The sequence below is a fragment of the Dreissena polymorpha genome, chromosome 2, assembly GCF_020536995.1.
Source record: "Dreissena polymorpha isolate Duluth1 chromosome 2, UMN_Dpol_1.0, whole genome shotgun sequence".
Classification (NCBI taxonomy): Eukaryota; Metazoa; Mollusca; class Bivalvia; order Myida; family Dreissenidae; genus Dreissena; species Dreissena polymorpha.
In genome coordinates, this window is record NC_068356.1 from 123639365 (window position 1) to 123654596 (window position 15232).

Sequence of the window (15232 nt, forward strand, 5' to 3'; positions counted from 1 at the left end):
AATCCTGAGATTCTTTTTCTTATTAATTGTTTCAGGCTATTTTATTGAAGAGTTTACGTTCCAATTAATGTTGGAAATGACTAGAATTGTTAAATTAAATAAAAGTGGATTTTTTTCTACTTTTATATTTTTTATTGCACAATGTCACATCTTACAGTTTCTATCAGTCAATCTATGCAATATATCCTATCGTATTTCCCATGCAGTTTCTATCAGTCAATCTGTGCAGTATATCCTATTGTATTTCCCATGCAGTTTCTATCAGTCAATGTATGCAGTATATCCTATCATATTTCCCATGCAGTTTCTATCAGTCAATCTATGCAGTATATCTTATTGTATTTCCCATGCAGTTTCTATCAGTCAATCTGTGCAGTATATCCTATCGTATTTCCCACACAGTTTCTATCAGTCAATCTATGCAGTATATCTTATTGTATTTCCCATACAGTTTCTATCAGTCAATCTATGCAGTATATCCTATCGTCAGGGATCATATGTTCCCGCAACATCAATCGGTCCAGATATAAATTGAGAAAAAGTATCCGAAAATTTATGTCTGAAATCATGACAAATTACGTTAAAATATATACCATTGATTTTGCCATTCATGAAGGTGGTATAATAAATCTACAAGTAAAATTTCCTTAGCCATTTTTTTTCAAAAGGAACGAATTTTCTCAACTGGTTTTATCATTTGCTATTTCATTGTTGTTTCGTGTGCTGTTTTATCAGACTTTTTCATCGATGTCAATATTTTATCTGTGTAAGTCAATACCGATGTTTTAAATTGTTGTCGACTCCATAATAGCTTACAAACATGCACTGAACCAAACAAATGTCTGTGCGTATGTTGGCTACTGACAATAATCAACACACAAAATAAAAAAGAAATAATTCGTGTACATTATAGTTTGTTGTCAAATAACCCACGGCTGATAGTTTAGATGCGTAGGGATTTAATCGCGAGAGCGAAACATTTGAAACCACGCATCTAATTTTCCGGTCGTGAGTTATTCAACAACAAAGTATAAAGTACACGAGTTATTATCGATTCTAACAAGGTTTTACTAAAGATTAATACAATGCAATATATTTTTCTTGTGTACTATTGTATGCGAAGTTCCGCCCATAAAAATAACTTTCGGCTGTTCTGTCGATCAGATCCGCGACTTTCATTCATAATTATATTACCGAATTATTACGCTGGTGGAAAAAGTATCGGCATGTTTTGTTTAGTTACAGGGCGTGCTTTCAGACGCGTCTTTTAGGATGCGTCTTTATAAAATCCGCTGTTCACAAGTTTTTGATTCTTGGTGTGACGTGCAATAAACCGGTCCTGACCGGTTTAGAGACTGCAGCAAATGGTTTATCACACCTAATCGAGATAAGAATGTCATTAGGGTATGTTAGCATGTACACTGTGTAATCGATTTCATGACATGGGAATTTTAGCAAACAGAATCAGACCGACTGTTTGGGATTTTCAATCGGTCTTTCATGACCCCAATCGGTCTAGGACCGACAGAACCGAAAAAATATGATCCCTGCCTATCGTATTTCCCATACAGTTTCTATCAGTCAATCTGTGCAGTATATCCTATCGTATTTCCCATGCAGTTTCTATCAGTCAATCTATGCAGTATATCCTATCGTATTTCCCATTCAGTTTCTATCAGTCAATATATGCAGTATATCCTATCGTATTTCCCATTCAGTTTCTATCAGTCAATATATGCAGTATATCCTATCGTATTTCCCATTCAGTTTCTATCAGTCAATCTATGCAGTATATCCTATCGTATTTCCCATACAGTTTCTATCAGTCAATCTATGCAGTATATCCTATGGTATTTCCCATGCAGGCCCATGCATAGCTGGTCAGAGGTACAGCCAGAACAGGACATGTGAGGCCTGCCCCATTGCCACCTACCAGCCATTGGCAGGCATGTTCAACTGCTTGAACTGTCCTGCTAATAGAAACCTCACTCTTGCATTGGGAGCAAAGGCTGTTGAAGAATGCAAAAGTAAGCGTGTAGTAATTATGGACGGTTAAAGAAGATTTTTAAAGGGTATTAAAACTTATGTTAGATGAGACTGACTTTTTAAATTGTGTGCTAAGAAGTTAAAATGTTGAAAAATATATCACTGAAAAAAATCAAGCAATAAATAAACTAATATTGAACATTGCCTCTATTTTCATGTATGATATAGGTGAATATAACAGTTAATGCAAACACCATCTATGCAATGTATAATGTAGTTTGAATCTATTAAAACTTAAGATCAAGTCCAGTTTTTCCACAGATAATTGTTATTTTGATTAATTGGGCATAGAGCAGTGGCATTTTTTCCTAGAATTTAATTCCATGTTTATTGACAATAAAATGGAAATCCCTAAACTTTTTGTATAAATATTCTTCTATTTGTCACAAATTAATTAATCAGCAGTTAGATCAGCCATATATTTTTTTATTTATGGAATGGCATGATGTTACTCCAAAGATGAGATCAGAATCAATTAACTTTAAGTTATTTTTCTGCCTGAGTTATTGGAAAGATTGACACAAATAGCAACTGTATGAAACTTTATGGTAAAATTATTTAACTGGTAATAAACTATGGGAATATTGTAATTACGTCTACTGAAGTTTGCGCCAGTCATTCATTGTCAGTGACAGTGAAGGTAAAAAGAAAGAACCATAAGAAAATTTTGCTACAGTTTTCTGAAATGCTGGACACTGTCCATCAGTACTCCCTTTCCCACTCAGAAGCAAAGTGAAAATTGCAGAGTAACTCGCAGTCTGTTCAGGTTTTATGCTGTTTGCTGCTCATCAGTATCTAAGGGTTGGAAATGAAGGCTTTCAATACTTGAATACATTAAGAAAGGTCTTTAATTGAAGTTAACTTTCTAAGGGACTACAAAGGTGTAAAAATACTTAACTATGTGGTAAAGGGTTATGTCAATAAAGAACATTATTGCTGCTACAGCTGCTTGCCAGGCAGGAGAGATGTGGATGTGGGGCACAGGTTTATGTGAGAAGTGTCCACACGGCTTCTATCAGCCCAGCGCTGAACAGTTCACCTGCATGCAGTGTCCTGCTGCTAGAGGTTCCACCGTAAGCCCTAGCCGACCAGACGGACGCGGAGCTATCAGTGAAGCTGAGTGCAAGGGTGGGTGGTGGTTTTATTTGAGCCTTGTTTTGAGAAAACTGGGCTAAATGCATGTGCGTTAAGTGTCATCCAAGATGAGCCAGTGCAGTCCGCACATGCATTAAGCCCAGTTTTCTCAGACCGCAACTCATTTCATTATAGTTTCATTGTTCTGGGAAAAGTGGGCTCAATGCATGTGCGAAAAGTTTCATCCCATATTAGCCTTTACCGTCTGCACAGGCTAATCAGGAACAACACTTTCCACCTAGACTCCATACATCTTTCAAAGAGACTTCATTTACACTAAATGTTCCATGAAAAGCAGAAAGTGTTGTCCCTGATTGGCTTGTGCTGTCTTTCTGCCTAGACTGGATTTTTGTTAAGAAGAGACTTTCTTAACCCTTTGCATGCTGGGAAATTTATTGTCTGCTAAAATGTCGTCTGCTGAATTTCTAAAATTAGCATTTTCTTCATTTTTTTTCAAAGAATACTATCAGAATAGCAAACAGTTTGGATCCTGATGAGATGCCACGTTCTGTGGCGTCTCATCTGGATCCAAACTGTTTGCAAAGGCCTTCAAAATTCGGTTTCCAGCACTGAAAGGGTTAAAATAAACTTGCCATAAAAGTGTTTCCCCATGGACATACCTGTGCTGACTGCAACAACACTACCCACACGCATTATGTCCATTTTTCCCAGACCAAGGATTTCATATACACTTGTAGTATTTTTACAGATTTTACAGGTTGGTGGAAATCTTTTGTATAGACATCACTTGATTTACTCTGAACATTAAAAAGGGTTTCCGTTAATAATTTCAAAAATGAAACTTTCCAGTTTGTTTGTAGTGGAAATAATATATGTTTTAATCAACCCACACACAAATGCATTCAAATGTGTTAAAGAAAGATATTTGGGTAGGTTTTATCATGTTGTTTATATATGTCGAACCTATTGTTACCTCTGAAGTCAATCAGAATGAACATACATTTATTTGAGTGTATGGCAAGCATTTTTATGTCCCCCACCACTATAGTGTTTTTATATTGTTTTTGCCCTGTCTGTTGGTCTGTTTGGTCAAACTTTAACATTTGCCATAACTTTTGCAATATTGAAGATAGCAACTTCATATTTGGCATGCATGTGTATCTCATGGAGCTGCACATTTTGAGTGGTGGAAAGTCAAGGTCATCCTTCAAGGTCAAAGGTCAACAAAAAAAAGTCAATGCGGTGCAGAAGGGGACATAGTGTTTCTGACAAACACATTTCTTGTTTAACATGGAAAATGATTAATGATTAATATATTAAAACTTGTAAGAATGATTTCCGATTTGAATACATTAAAACATATTCTGTGGTGTACATCTTTAAATTTTTCCTAGTCGTCGTAAAATAAAAATGTCCATTCAGCAGTTCTAAGTTTGCAGCTTAAACTAGGGTGAAATTTTCTTATCAAATGCCAAAATGTATGTTGAACTCGCATCAGTTGATATGTTAGTTCGTTTGTATGTCATTAAAGCATCTTATTGTGTAAATAAGATAAGTCAGGTATAAAAAACTTAATGTTTAATTTTTTTCCATATATATCAGCATATAATAGTTTTATCCATTGTATAAAATGTTTTAATGGTGTTAAAGGAAATGGTGTAGTGGTTACACTTAAATGTTATCAGTTCTTAGTGATCAGTTTATTTAATACCATGATATATCAGTACATCCCGTTTAACGCTTACGTAAGCTGTCAGACAGTAACCATAAATCCGCTTTCGCAAGTGCGGACCGATATCGGAAGTTTGTTTTGGAACGTTTTATGATGGCAAAAAACATCGTGCAATGCAAAGATTGGTTTGTTAACAAATCAGGAAGTAGTCCTGTTAATGCGATTTGTCGACAGAGATTTATGTATACCGTATATATAAATACGAGACATATACCTCGTTTTACAATGCCTTTGGAAATGCAGCAGTAATGGCAGGCGTTGAGTTGTCGATTTTAATGTGCGCAGTTTGGGCGTTATCTTTGTCAGCAGGTAATGAATTGTTTTTATTCGAGTTGAATTTCAAAGATGAGATAATACTAGTAAACGTGTTCATTTAAAACAACCATACAATAAATATAAGTATTCGTATACAAACATATTATTTACAATAATTGGTTATCATATGCAACGGTATTACATTAAACTGGAAATACATAATTCTTATACTCATCTTGAATAAAAATATACAGTATGTTTTGTATTCAAGTGATCTTAATAAAAAAACGTTTACGTATTTCGCGTTTCTTTAAATAATTAATTTCGACAATGTATGTGTTCTCCATTGTTTTGGACAGTGTGTGTTTATTTACTATCTCTTCCTTCCAGCGTTTAATCTCTACACAAATACTAATAGTGAGAATACATAATTATCCCACATAATATGTTCTTTTTTTTCAAGAAATTTACTTACATGTATTATTGCAAATTCGTGTAAGCACTTAACGCTGAACAGTTTTGATATTGTAATAGGAATGTTCTTTGTTTCTTTTGTTTAAGAATATCTCAAAAAGGTAATTTGTCATACGAAAGAACGGGATATTCCCATGGTAACTTGATTCACATTTAATAAAATGATAAAAGCATATCAAGTTTTATCTCGCAGTCGATTTGTAAAAAAATGGCCATGTCATGCGGTTGTCTAAAAATAACACATTTTCAGTGTGAAAATGATTAAATAATCAGGAGTGGTTATGAAGTTAAATTGTATTATTCTATCAACAAGTGATATACTTTTATATTTACAATCTAGCTCTCTGCTTTAGTCATAGAAGCACATCATGATTCTATTACATCATTAAGAAGGCTATATGACTTAGTCTTTAAAGGTGTTAGTTTATTCCTAATAGCGTTTTTATAACCATAACGTAACGTACGTGGAAAAAACAGTAATTACTTTTATAATTATTTTACTAAGAGTGATAAAGACTGCAATACATAACGTCTATATAAGGAACAATAAATGTAAGTTTTAATGTATAATAATTAGCAATAAATATGAATTGGCAGATTGTAAAGCTTCCGAAATGAAATAATTTTTAAATGATGGTGAAGCAAAGTAACACTAACCGATGTGAGATTGGTGTATAACGACCTCATATATAACTATCGGAGTAAAGGAAGCGGTCAGTCGGGTAACTAATACGTCTGCAAATCAACTTAATGACATGTTTTCAAAATAATTATACATTTTAAACCTTATTTTAGAATAGCAACTCTCTGGGTAAACTGATTGTCTAACAGTATTGTAACTTTATACATAACAGTTTTTACTAGTGCACTATAGGAGCATTCTAATGAAATAGTCAAAATTAGCTCTCATACTCTTCAAAAAAGGATGTTCAACGTTTCCATATTTAATAAACAGTAGCAAAATACTGCACTATTAGGAGTTGCCTTACCCTTTCGGAAATTTCCTTTTTTTTTTAATCTCTTTTTTGACGAACTTTCTGTACTTTTATATAAAGTAAGCAATATTATATCAATGATAAAATCCGAAATAGACATAGGTGTCAGAATGTAGCGTAGAAATCACAAGACCGGAGCACTAATCGACTTTTAGCCTTAAGAATTATACATAGACTCAGAACTAAGAAATATATGGTAAGTGTTTGAGTATGTTCAGGCTAAAAATGATGCTTAAATCATAAACCAGTCGAACTAAGTGAAACACCGTGTCTTTAGATGTGTTACATTCCATGTCATTGGCGTCGCACTGAAGTGCGGCGACTAGTATGTTATACGTTTTTGTTCGCTTATGGGAGGATAAGTTATTTTACGGATCAATGTATATTTTTTTGTTGTCAGAATATCTTGCATAGTGGTGCTTTTTTTGTGTAAATTAGTGTAAATAAGTACTGCATTTATGCGTATTACATTTACTACAACATTTATTTGCCAATAATGCAAAGCAAATTCTTTTAATTAATAACTGATCACAGGGACTGGGCAATAATAAAAGATCACAGGGACTGGGCAAATACGCGAACCGGTGAAACTTTCTGGTTTTGTATAAAAACAAAACGTCTTTGTTCCACTATCCTAGCAACCACCTAGTTACTAATAAAGGCGCTATAGAGCGCGAAGCGCGACACGTATTATAAATTGTAATAATGAGTCTTGATAAAGGAAGCAGCCGCTTATCAATGAGAAGCACCATCACAGCACCCCAGTCTCATTAATATCAAGTCCTCCTACAGTTTTTTTTTAAGAACCACATATAGAAGGCCGCAGGCCTGACCCGTATCTTGCCAGTGGTATGGACTCTTTGGTATGGACCTTTAACCCCGCTCACTATCCAGCGTTTAAACTTCCGGGTTTACATTTAAACCGACTATTAATAGCTTATTAATATCTTAGTTAGAAGGTGATTTTTCAAGCGGTTCCGTTGTGTAGTGGTTACATGCTCGCTTCACATGTGAGAGGCCCAAGGTTCGAGCCCCAGTAGAATCAAATTATTTTATTTGTGTTCTATGTTAACTTTTTTGTTTTGATGTAGACATTTTAGTTTAAATAAATATGCTGTTTTATTGTAACCATTTTGTGTTTTTATTATGCCAATGAAATATATGTGTGATAGGGTGGGGGGGGGGGAGGCGTTCGTAAACACATTACATCTTTTACAGTGTTTTCGTATCAATGAGTACTCAACCCCTATCGTAAATGAGCAACGTAAGAATAAGTTCAGAATCATCTCCCCTTGAAGTTGAAAAAAATATAAAATTACGCTTACAAGATGAAGCAGATTTTTTTAAACCTACGCAGTTCTGTTCCATTAATGAAAACTGCACACGGATGCCATTACAAAAAAGGGAATCCAATGTAAATAAAATGAACTATGAAATATTTGGGGGTTACAACACAAAATCATAGATAATGGTTATTTGGGGGTTATAACACAACATCATAGATAATGGTTATTTGGGGGTTATAACACAAAATCATAGATAATGGTTATACCAGTATCTTTTTCTATTTTGTTTAAAATAATCGACCAATATATTAATATTTACAGTAGAAAAAAAATCGTTCCATGTAACTTCATTGAGTGCCTTTAACACTGAAATTCCCGAGGCCCTTTGATGCTTTGCATCAATACTTATCTTGTATTGAATTGTTTTGTACTTTTAAAAGATTAGATTTATCTATCAAAGAATATTGTTTATTTTATAAATTAAATCTATTTATTTGTCGGTGAACACGGGCCCAGAACCGGAACTTGTATTTTGTATTGACTTTTGAAAATTACGCTTCAACGTTGCACTTGTATCGACATTTTTTCTAATTTCAAAGTTATAATAATTAAATATACCAGATGCGGAGGTTACAAGTATCCGCCTTGTTGGTGGCAAGACGCCGTTCTCTGGTCGATTGGAGGTGGAACACAACAGAAAATGGGGAACAGTGTGCGCTGACGAGTTCACAGTCAACAGCGCCAAGGTCGTCTGCAGGATGCTTGGATTCACAGACACCAAGTAAGATGTGGTTAAGCAATGTTTGTACCACACTGGTTTACTAACTGTGAGAATATTAACATTTTAGTTTTGGTTAACTTCTTGTTTGCCTTATTTGATACATGACATCTGTTTTGAAGGTATGCTGAAGTCGTCAAACCGGATGTTTTCGGTCCGGGATCAGGAGTGATCATGCTGGATAGTTTAACTTGTCATGGAAATGAATCAGACATATCTCAGTGTAGTCATGAACCTTGGGGGGTGTCTGACTGCTCTCCCTCCGAAGACATTGGGGTGCATTGTCGTAAGTATGCTCCATATTGCATATTGCGTATGTGGGGTCTAATGAAAAAATGTTACATACCGCAAAATAAGTTTTGTTCACTGCAATGTTAAGCAAGACATATTTATATATACATATTTACTGCGAATTTGACAAAAACAAGGCACGTCTTAAAAACCATCATCGTTTAAATAACTAAATATATTATAAATAAGACATGCTCTTAATTAATTATGAGGGCAGAGATTTTTCGCGACCTTTCGGACACCACTATAACTATATCAATAAGTACTTCAAATAATGTATTTGTGCTACGTATAATTTAGTAACTTAAATACAATTTCGACGATCTACGATGCTGTTATTTTAATCCATAATTAAAGGGACCTTTTCACACAGTTTGGCATGTTTTGAAGTTTGTGATTTAATGATTTGAATTGATAAATGGAAACATGGAAACATTGTTCCAAATGAAACAAAAATAACATTACAGAAAGATAAAAAAGTAATCCCCAAATGGGCTAGAACCTCTGACCTTTAGAGTGAACATGTTGCGCTTAAAACATTCGGCCGGCCGAGCTGACAAAACTCTACATGTATTTTATTTCTTATATAAGCAATCCTCGTAATGTCACAAGATATAACGATAATAACAAAACTTTGCAAATTATACAATTGTCCGCGTTTGTAATGCTTTATAATTTTAGGATTGTTTAATCGTCGAAAAGTACATATCACGGATATTTTAGAAAATGGTAAATGTTCAATGTTCATTTAATTTATCAAAACGAGAAATGGTCCCTTTAAACAGCAGAAATATGTTCATCCGTATACAATATATATATATATTTTTTTTTTATTTATTTATTTATTTATTTATTTATTTATAATTATATATATAAACTTTTTGAAGTTTTTTTTTGCAGTCATACATTATAAAAATGAAATAAAAATCAACCGAAATTCAAAATTAGATAATAAATTCATTAAATAAATATGGTAAATTATATTGAATTTTATTGCTCTTTAATTTCCCCGCATACGATATTGTAAGTTATCAAGGACAAAAATAATTTAAGTCAGCTATGCTGAAAGAAATAATTAGACATCCAACAAATCATGTTTCAAGTTTTTTTTCGAAACCTCGTATATTTCTAACATAGCGATACAATCGTCTTCTTTACTGTAACGTCATAAAGGGCAATTCCGACATAATGAAATTTTATTCCATTAACTCCGCAAATATCCGTTAATAATATATTGATAATTATCTAAAATTGTATACGTGTATGTTTATAAGACACGCACATGCGATTGACATCTGGTTCTACCACACATGACGGTCAGGTGGAGGTGAACATTTCCGGGATCTGGGAACCAATCTGTTCCGAGAACTTCACCTTATCAGAAGCCAGGGTCGTTTGCGGAATGATGGGATTCATCTTTAAGTATTGACTTTTTAGATTAAATAGCAGATTTTGCTATTTTTGTCATAATTGGCGCAACTGTAACATTACTTTATAAATGTATACAATGTCATTTATAAAAGTGACTTAAGTGCAGGATTTTGATAAAAAAAATATTGGTCTGCTGATAAACTTATTTGCATTAATCTGGCCTATTTGCTATGTATGTCATTTGAAACGAAATCGCATCGTTTTTGTAAAAGTTAATGATTATTGCAATGACTATCTATAGTATTTTCTACACAATATTAGGCACATAATTCATATGGATGTATATGTTTACCCTTGTGTGTTCTTTATTTCCCATTTATTTAATTGTGAAACATCGAGATTCGCGTGGCTGTCACAGCTAATTTAACTTTCATTATTTAATCTTTAAGCAGGACAAAGATTTTCTGACAGAAATGTTGTCAGAAAATCACCTTCTATTAGTCTTCAGCTGATCGAAATGCGAAGCATATTTTATGATTCGATTTTGATCAGATTGGTAAAGAAGCGCAGTGCATGCACATACTATGTTTTCTTAATACGTTGTAATTTACATTCAATTGCTCCTATTATCTAGAATAAGCTTTAAGCGTCCCAGTGTTATCTTTTATCGTGCATTTGTTAAATCTATTTATCATTTTTACATTTAGCGGGGCGGAGTTAAAAATATCCAACATAGCAAGATACAACTTTTTACCTACGTCTTACACATGCGAAGGCTATGAAATTGATGTATCGATGTGTGAGAAGATAAACATAACCTGCTCACAGCCATATGCCGCATTTGTTAATTGCCGTAAGTTTTTCATAATTTCTACACACTTTGTGTTAATATTTGTTTGTTACTACGGAAGTTAATAATTGTGTAATGATTTTTGTTTCGTTTTTCACAATATCTATTTGATTAAAGGTACACCGATTCGGCTAGTGAACGGCACCAGTGCCCAGTCCGGGCGTGTTGAGGTGGAGTACCGGGGTATGTGGGGGACGATCTGCGATGACGGCTTCGACGACCTTGAAGCTAAAGTCATCTGCAGAATGTTGGATTTCAGTGATAAGTATGCGCATGCGTATACAGGTGTCTTATAACACCTAATTATATTAATGTATTCGTGCCTAGAAAAGTACATATTTATTCCATAATGTTTTATACAATCATAATTCGTTTTAACGTTGATCATTGTAATCGATCATTTATTTGTTAGAGGGGCAAAATCTTATGGGCGTGCATATTTTGGAGCTGGAACCGGGCCCGTTACAATCAATGAAATGCGATGCATTGGTACCGAAAATGACATTTCAGATTGTAAATCCAGCGAATGGCTTTCTTCAAAGAATTGCGGTCACAACGAAGATGCATCGGTGGAATGCAGTATGTGTTCACATTTATTTATCACGCATACTTTTATTAGTTAGTTTTAACAATAACAGTGTATACAGTATAACTGTATTATTAAATCCGAGTAAATAATCGGGATACATATTTATTATCTAGATGCAAAGAAAGAAACTGCTTTTATTTTATGTCAATATATTTTTAGAAACTGAAGTTCGTTTAGTAAATGGCCCAACAAAGTTTTCTGGTCGCCTAGAAATTTCGACTGGATCTGTATGGAAAACGGTATGTTCTGACCTGGTAGACAACAAGACTGCTATGGTGGTGTGCAAGATGCTAGGATTTGTCGGAGGGTATATGCTTGGTTATATAATATATTACCTTGAGTACGTTTATTATACTATCAAGTAACTGTATTGAAAATCTCGTGTTTAGACTGAATCTCTCATGCTTTTTCTCTTTCTCTTTCTTTCTCATGTCAAAGTATTTCAAACTGAAATACATTTAAACCGCCACATTATAAACATTTTAATTACTTTTAGAAATATTTCCGTTTACGATGATGGACGATTTGGAAGTGGTCTTATGAAAACGCATGGCTACGACTGCAATGGGAATGAAACCGATATTGTCCACTGCAACCAAAACGAGTTTGCCCCGTCGTGTTCGAATGGGACTAGCGTTGGATTCAATTGCTGTAAGATAAACATTTTGTGATTGAGTATATTTCTTTAGGATTGAAATCAATACCGATTGGATGCAAGTGTTTTTATGAACGCAATGAATAATTTGTATTTTTATAATTTATTTTAACCCTTTAATTAACATTATATTTGTTTTCCTTTTTCGTAACAAATATTTAAATGTGTTAATTAAACACGCGTCATATTGCAAGTCTAAAAGAAATGATATGCACAATAGCTGATTTTACATCGACGTACCCCATCCTCTCAAAAGCATCACAAAAATATATAAGACGGTAGATCTAATGCATATTACGTATACTAATTTAGTTATTTCCTAGTAAATATGGTGTTTTGAAATCAAACACTATGTGAACTTATTAAATAATTCAGTAGAATTTAGATTATAATTAAGATTACATATGCAAATAGGGATGTGTGCTAGGCGAGAACAAATCAAAACAATCCACATACGCACTGGGTAAACAAGTGAAGTCTTTACTGACGTGTAAACGATATCATTTATCAATAAAGTACATTTTTTCATAACACTTAATGTCCACTTTCCACTAACATCTCCAAAACTAGGGTAGGTAAGTCAGCTTAACTTTTATTCTTTCACCTTTTTGAATCCACATTTTATTTCCCATGAATTTCCCTCTCTTACAATGATATGAAACGATATGCAGACATTGTCTTAATCTCAATAAATCATGTTGAAAGTTAAGACATGTATACTAATTGAGCGAATAGTTTCAAACTTAACAAAACATATCGAAAACTAAGCATAGAATTCAAAACAGATCAATGTCTACATACGAAAGGGTCGGTTAGCGAATTTGAATAACACATTTTCTTTAATTTTATGTTACGTCATTATAGTTAAGTGAAGGTGTGTGTCCCGAGAGTATGATTTGTAAGGTCCGGAGTAAGGCATCTTTAATCATATACCTTAAAGTGTACTTCACAATTGTATACACCGTTTAGAATCTTACCCAGTTATCATTTCAATCATTGTATAAATAACAATGCAAAGACAATTGACGTGATCAATCTTTTCCTCGTAATATCATAGTTAATTTAGAAATATTCATTTCGTGTTTTAGACGCTATAACACCGATCCGACTTCTTGAGGGAACAGCCATGTTTAATGGAAGAATTGAAATTTACCAAAGAGAAAACTCTGCCAACGGGTATTTACGAATACATATGATATATATGAGCATAGCTCTATGAAAAGGGGATTTAATACATGTGCGTTAAGTGTCGTCCCGGATTAGCCCGTTCAGTCCGCACCGGCTTATCATGGACGACTCCTTCCGCCTTAGCTGGCTTTTCGTGAAGAATAGTCTTCCTTTAAACGAACATTACAATAAAAGCTGAAAGTTTCGGCCCTGATAAGTATGTGCGGACATAACAGGCTTATTTGGAACGAAAATTAACGTACATGCATTAAACCTTATTTTCACATGACGAGACTCTTATATATTCGAATTAAACTATATGAGTATAAAATGCTTACAATTTAGTGATTGAAACAGTAACGTTTAATTAAATGTATGATTCACTGAATTTAACAAATTAACATTGTTCGGGACGTTTTGGCATGTTTCAGGGATTGGAGAGAAATCTGCTATAATCATCTGACAACAAAGGACGCAATGGTGATGTGCAGAATGATTGGGCACCCGACTAGGTATGCTTGGCGTTTAATAGTATAACATGTATTTGAGCTATTTGGTTATCATGACAGAAGTTAGCTCTTCTTGTCAATTTGATACATCTTTGTGATTTCAACCATTTTTAGAAAAATAATATTGGATGTCTTTGCGGATATACCATTCATCGCACACATAGTATCAAAATTTGGTTAACATATAATGTACATACAGTACGATCTTTATAGTCCGCGGAGGAATGAACTTTCTTTCACATTTCTTGGCGTGCATTCGTTAACAGTCATGTTTAATCGCAACTATATAATAAATTGTTATTTAAAACACCACAAACAGTATGTGCATTCAAAGCCAACTACGTTTATCTGCACTTAAATTCATTTTTATCACGTAATTATTTATATACGGGCAAACTTACCTGAATAAAAATAATTATTACTTGAAAATAAACATGTTTTAGGTATTAACAATTCCATCGACCAATAAACAGATTATAAGTCCCTAAAGAGCGTATTACAGATATTAATCTCACATTCCTTTGCGTATGTTTGCGCCACACGATATGATTATTTTTAACTTATCACACTTCTCGAATCTGTGCACACCTTACAACAATAATAGTACTCCTTGAATGAACAATTCTATTAATACATAATAAGTAATCGCTTTTTACTGAGAAAAATCAAGACTGCGCTATGGTGAAGTAACTCCTACGCAACAGAACTTCAAAAAAGATGTTCTTACTAAATTGAAAATATATTTTTCATAACCACGCACAACAGATACATTGAATCGACTGCTGTTGAACAATATCCAGTAAAGACCTCCCGCTATCGATCGTGTTTATACTCATACTGATCATGTTCATTTTCGCGCACTAGTTTGCATTTAACTGCACGTTTTCCTCCAGGTACCCTACAATACATCACGCTTTCAACCAGTACAATTCGGATGGAAGATTTCCCACAATAAGTGGTTTCGGATGCTCTGGAAACGAAACCGATATTACCGAATGCACACCTGACAAAGAGTGGACAGCGACTTCGTGCAGTTACAACTACCGAGCGGCGATTAATTGTGGTAAGTGTTAGTAAAATGTTCCGTTGTGATATGTCCTGCTTGTCGTAGTATATGTGCATTGCAAATACAGACATGC

General features: G+C 34.0%; 2 protein-coding genes across 4 annotated transcripts in view; both read left to right on the plus strand.

Moving 5' to 3' along the window:
* The window catches only part of LOC127870048 (uncharacterized), a 99476-nt gene extending 95598 nt beyond the window's left edge, over positions 1-3878 (plus strand). The window contains exons 72-74 of the mRNA XM_052412708.1: positions 1866-2027; positions 2992-3174; positions 3853-3878. Of these exons, the coding sequence (XP_052268668.1) occupies positions 1866-2027; positions 2992-3174; positions 3853-3878 (371 nt within the window). The remainder of the gene's footprint in view (positions 1-1865; positions 2028-2991; positions 3175-3852) is intronic.
* A 1218-nt stretch (positions 3879-5096) lies between these two features.
* LOC127868846 (uncharacterized) overlaps positions 5097-15232 on the plus strand; it is a 179708-nt gene continuing 169572 nt past the window's right edge. For all 3 annotated transcript variants that reach the window (XM_052410937.1, XM_052410936.1, XM_052410938.1), the window contains exons 1-12: positions 5097-5182; positions 8505-8664; positions 8784-8947; positions 10227-10374; positions 11031-11176; positions 11291-11438; positions 11586-11752; positions 11922-12069; positions 12259-12413; positions 13506-13593; positions 14016-14096; positions 14987-15156. In XM_052410937.1, coding sequence (XP_052266897.1) covers positions 5122-5182; positions 8505-8664; positions 8784-8947; positions 10227-10374; positions 11031-11176; positions 11291-11438; positions 11586-11752; positions 11922-12069; positions 12259-12413; positions 13506-13593; positions 14016-14096; positions 14987-15156 — 1636 coding nt within the window. In that variant the 5' untranslated portion in view covers positions 5097-5121. The remainder of the gene's footprint in view (positions 5183-8504; positions 8665-8783; positions 8948-10226; positions 10375-11030; positions 11177-11290; positions 11439-11585; positions 11753-11921; positions 12070-12258; positions 12414-13505; positions 13594-14015; positions 14097-14986; positions 15157-15232) is intronic.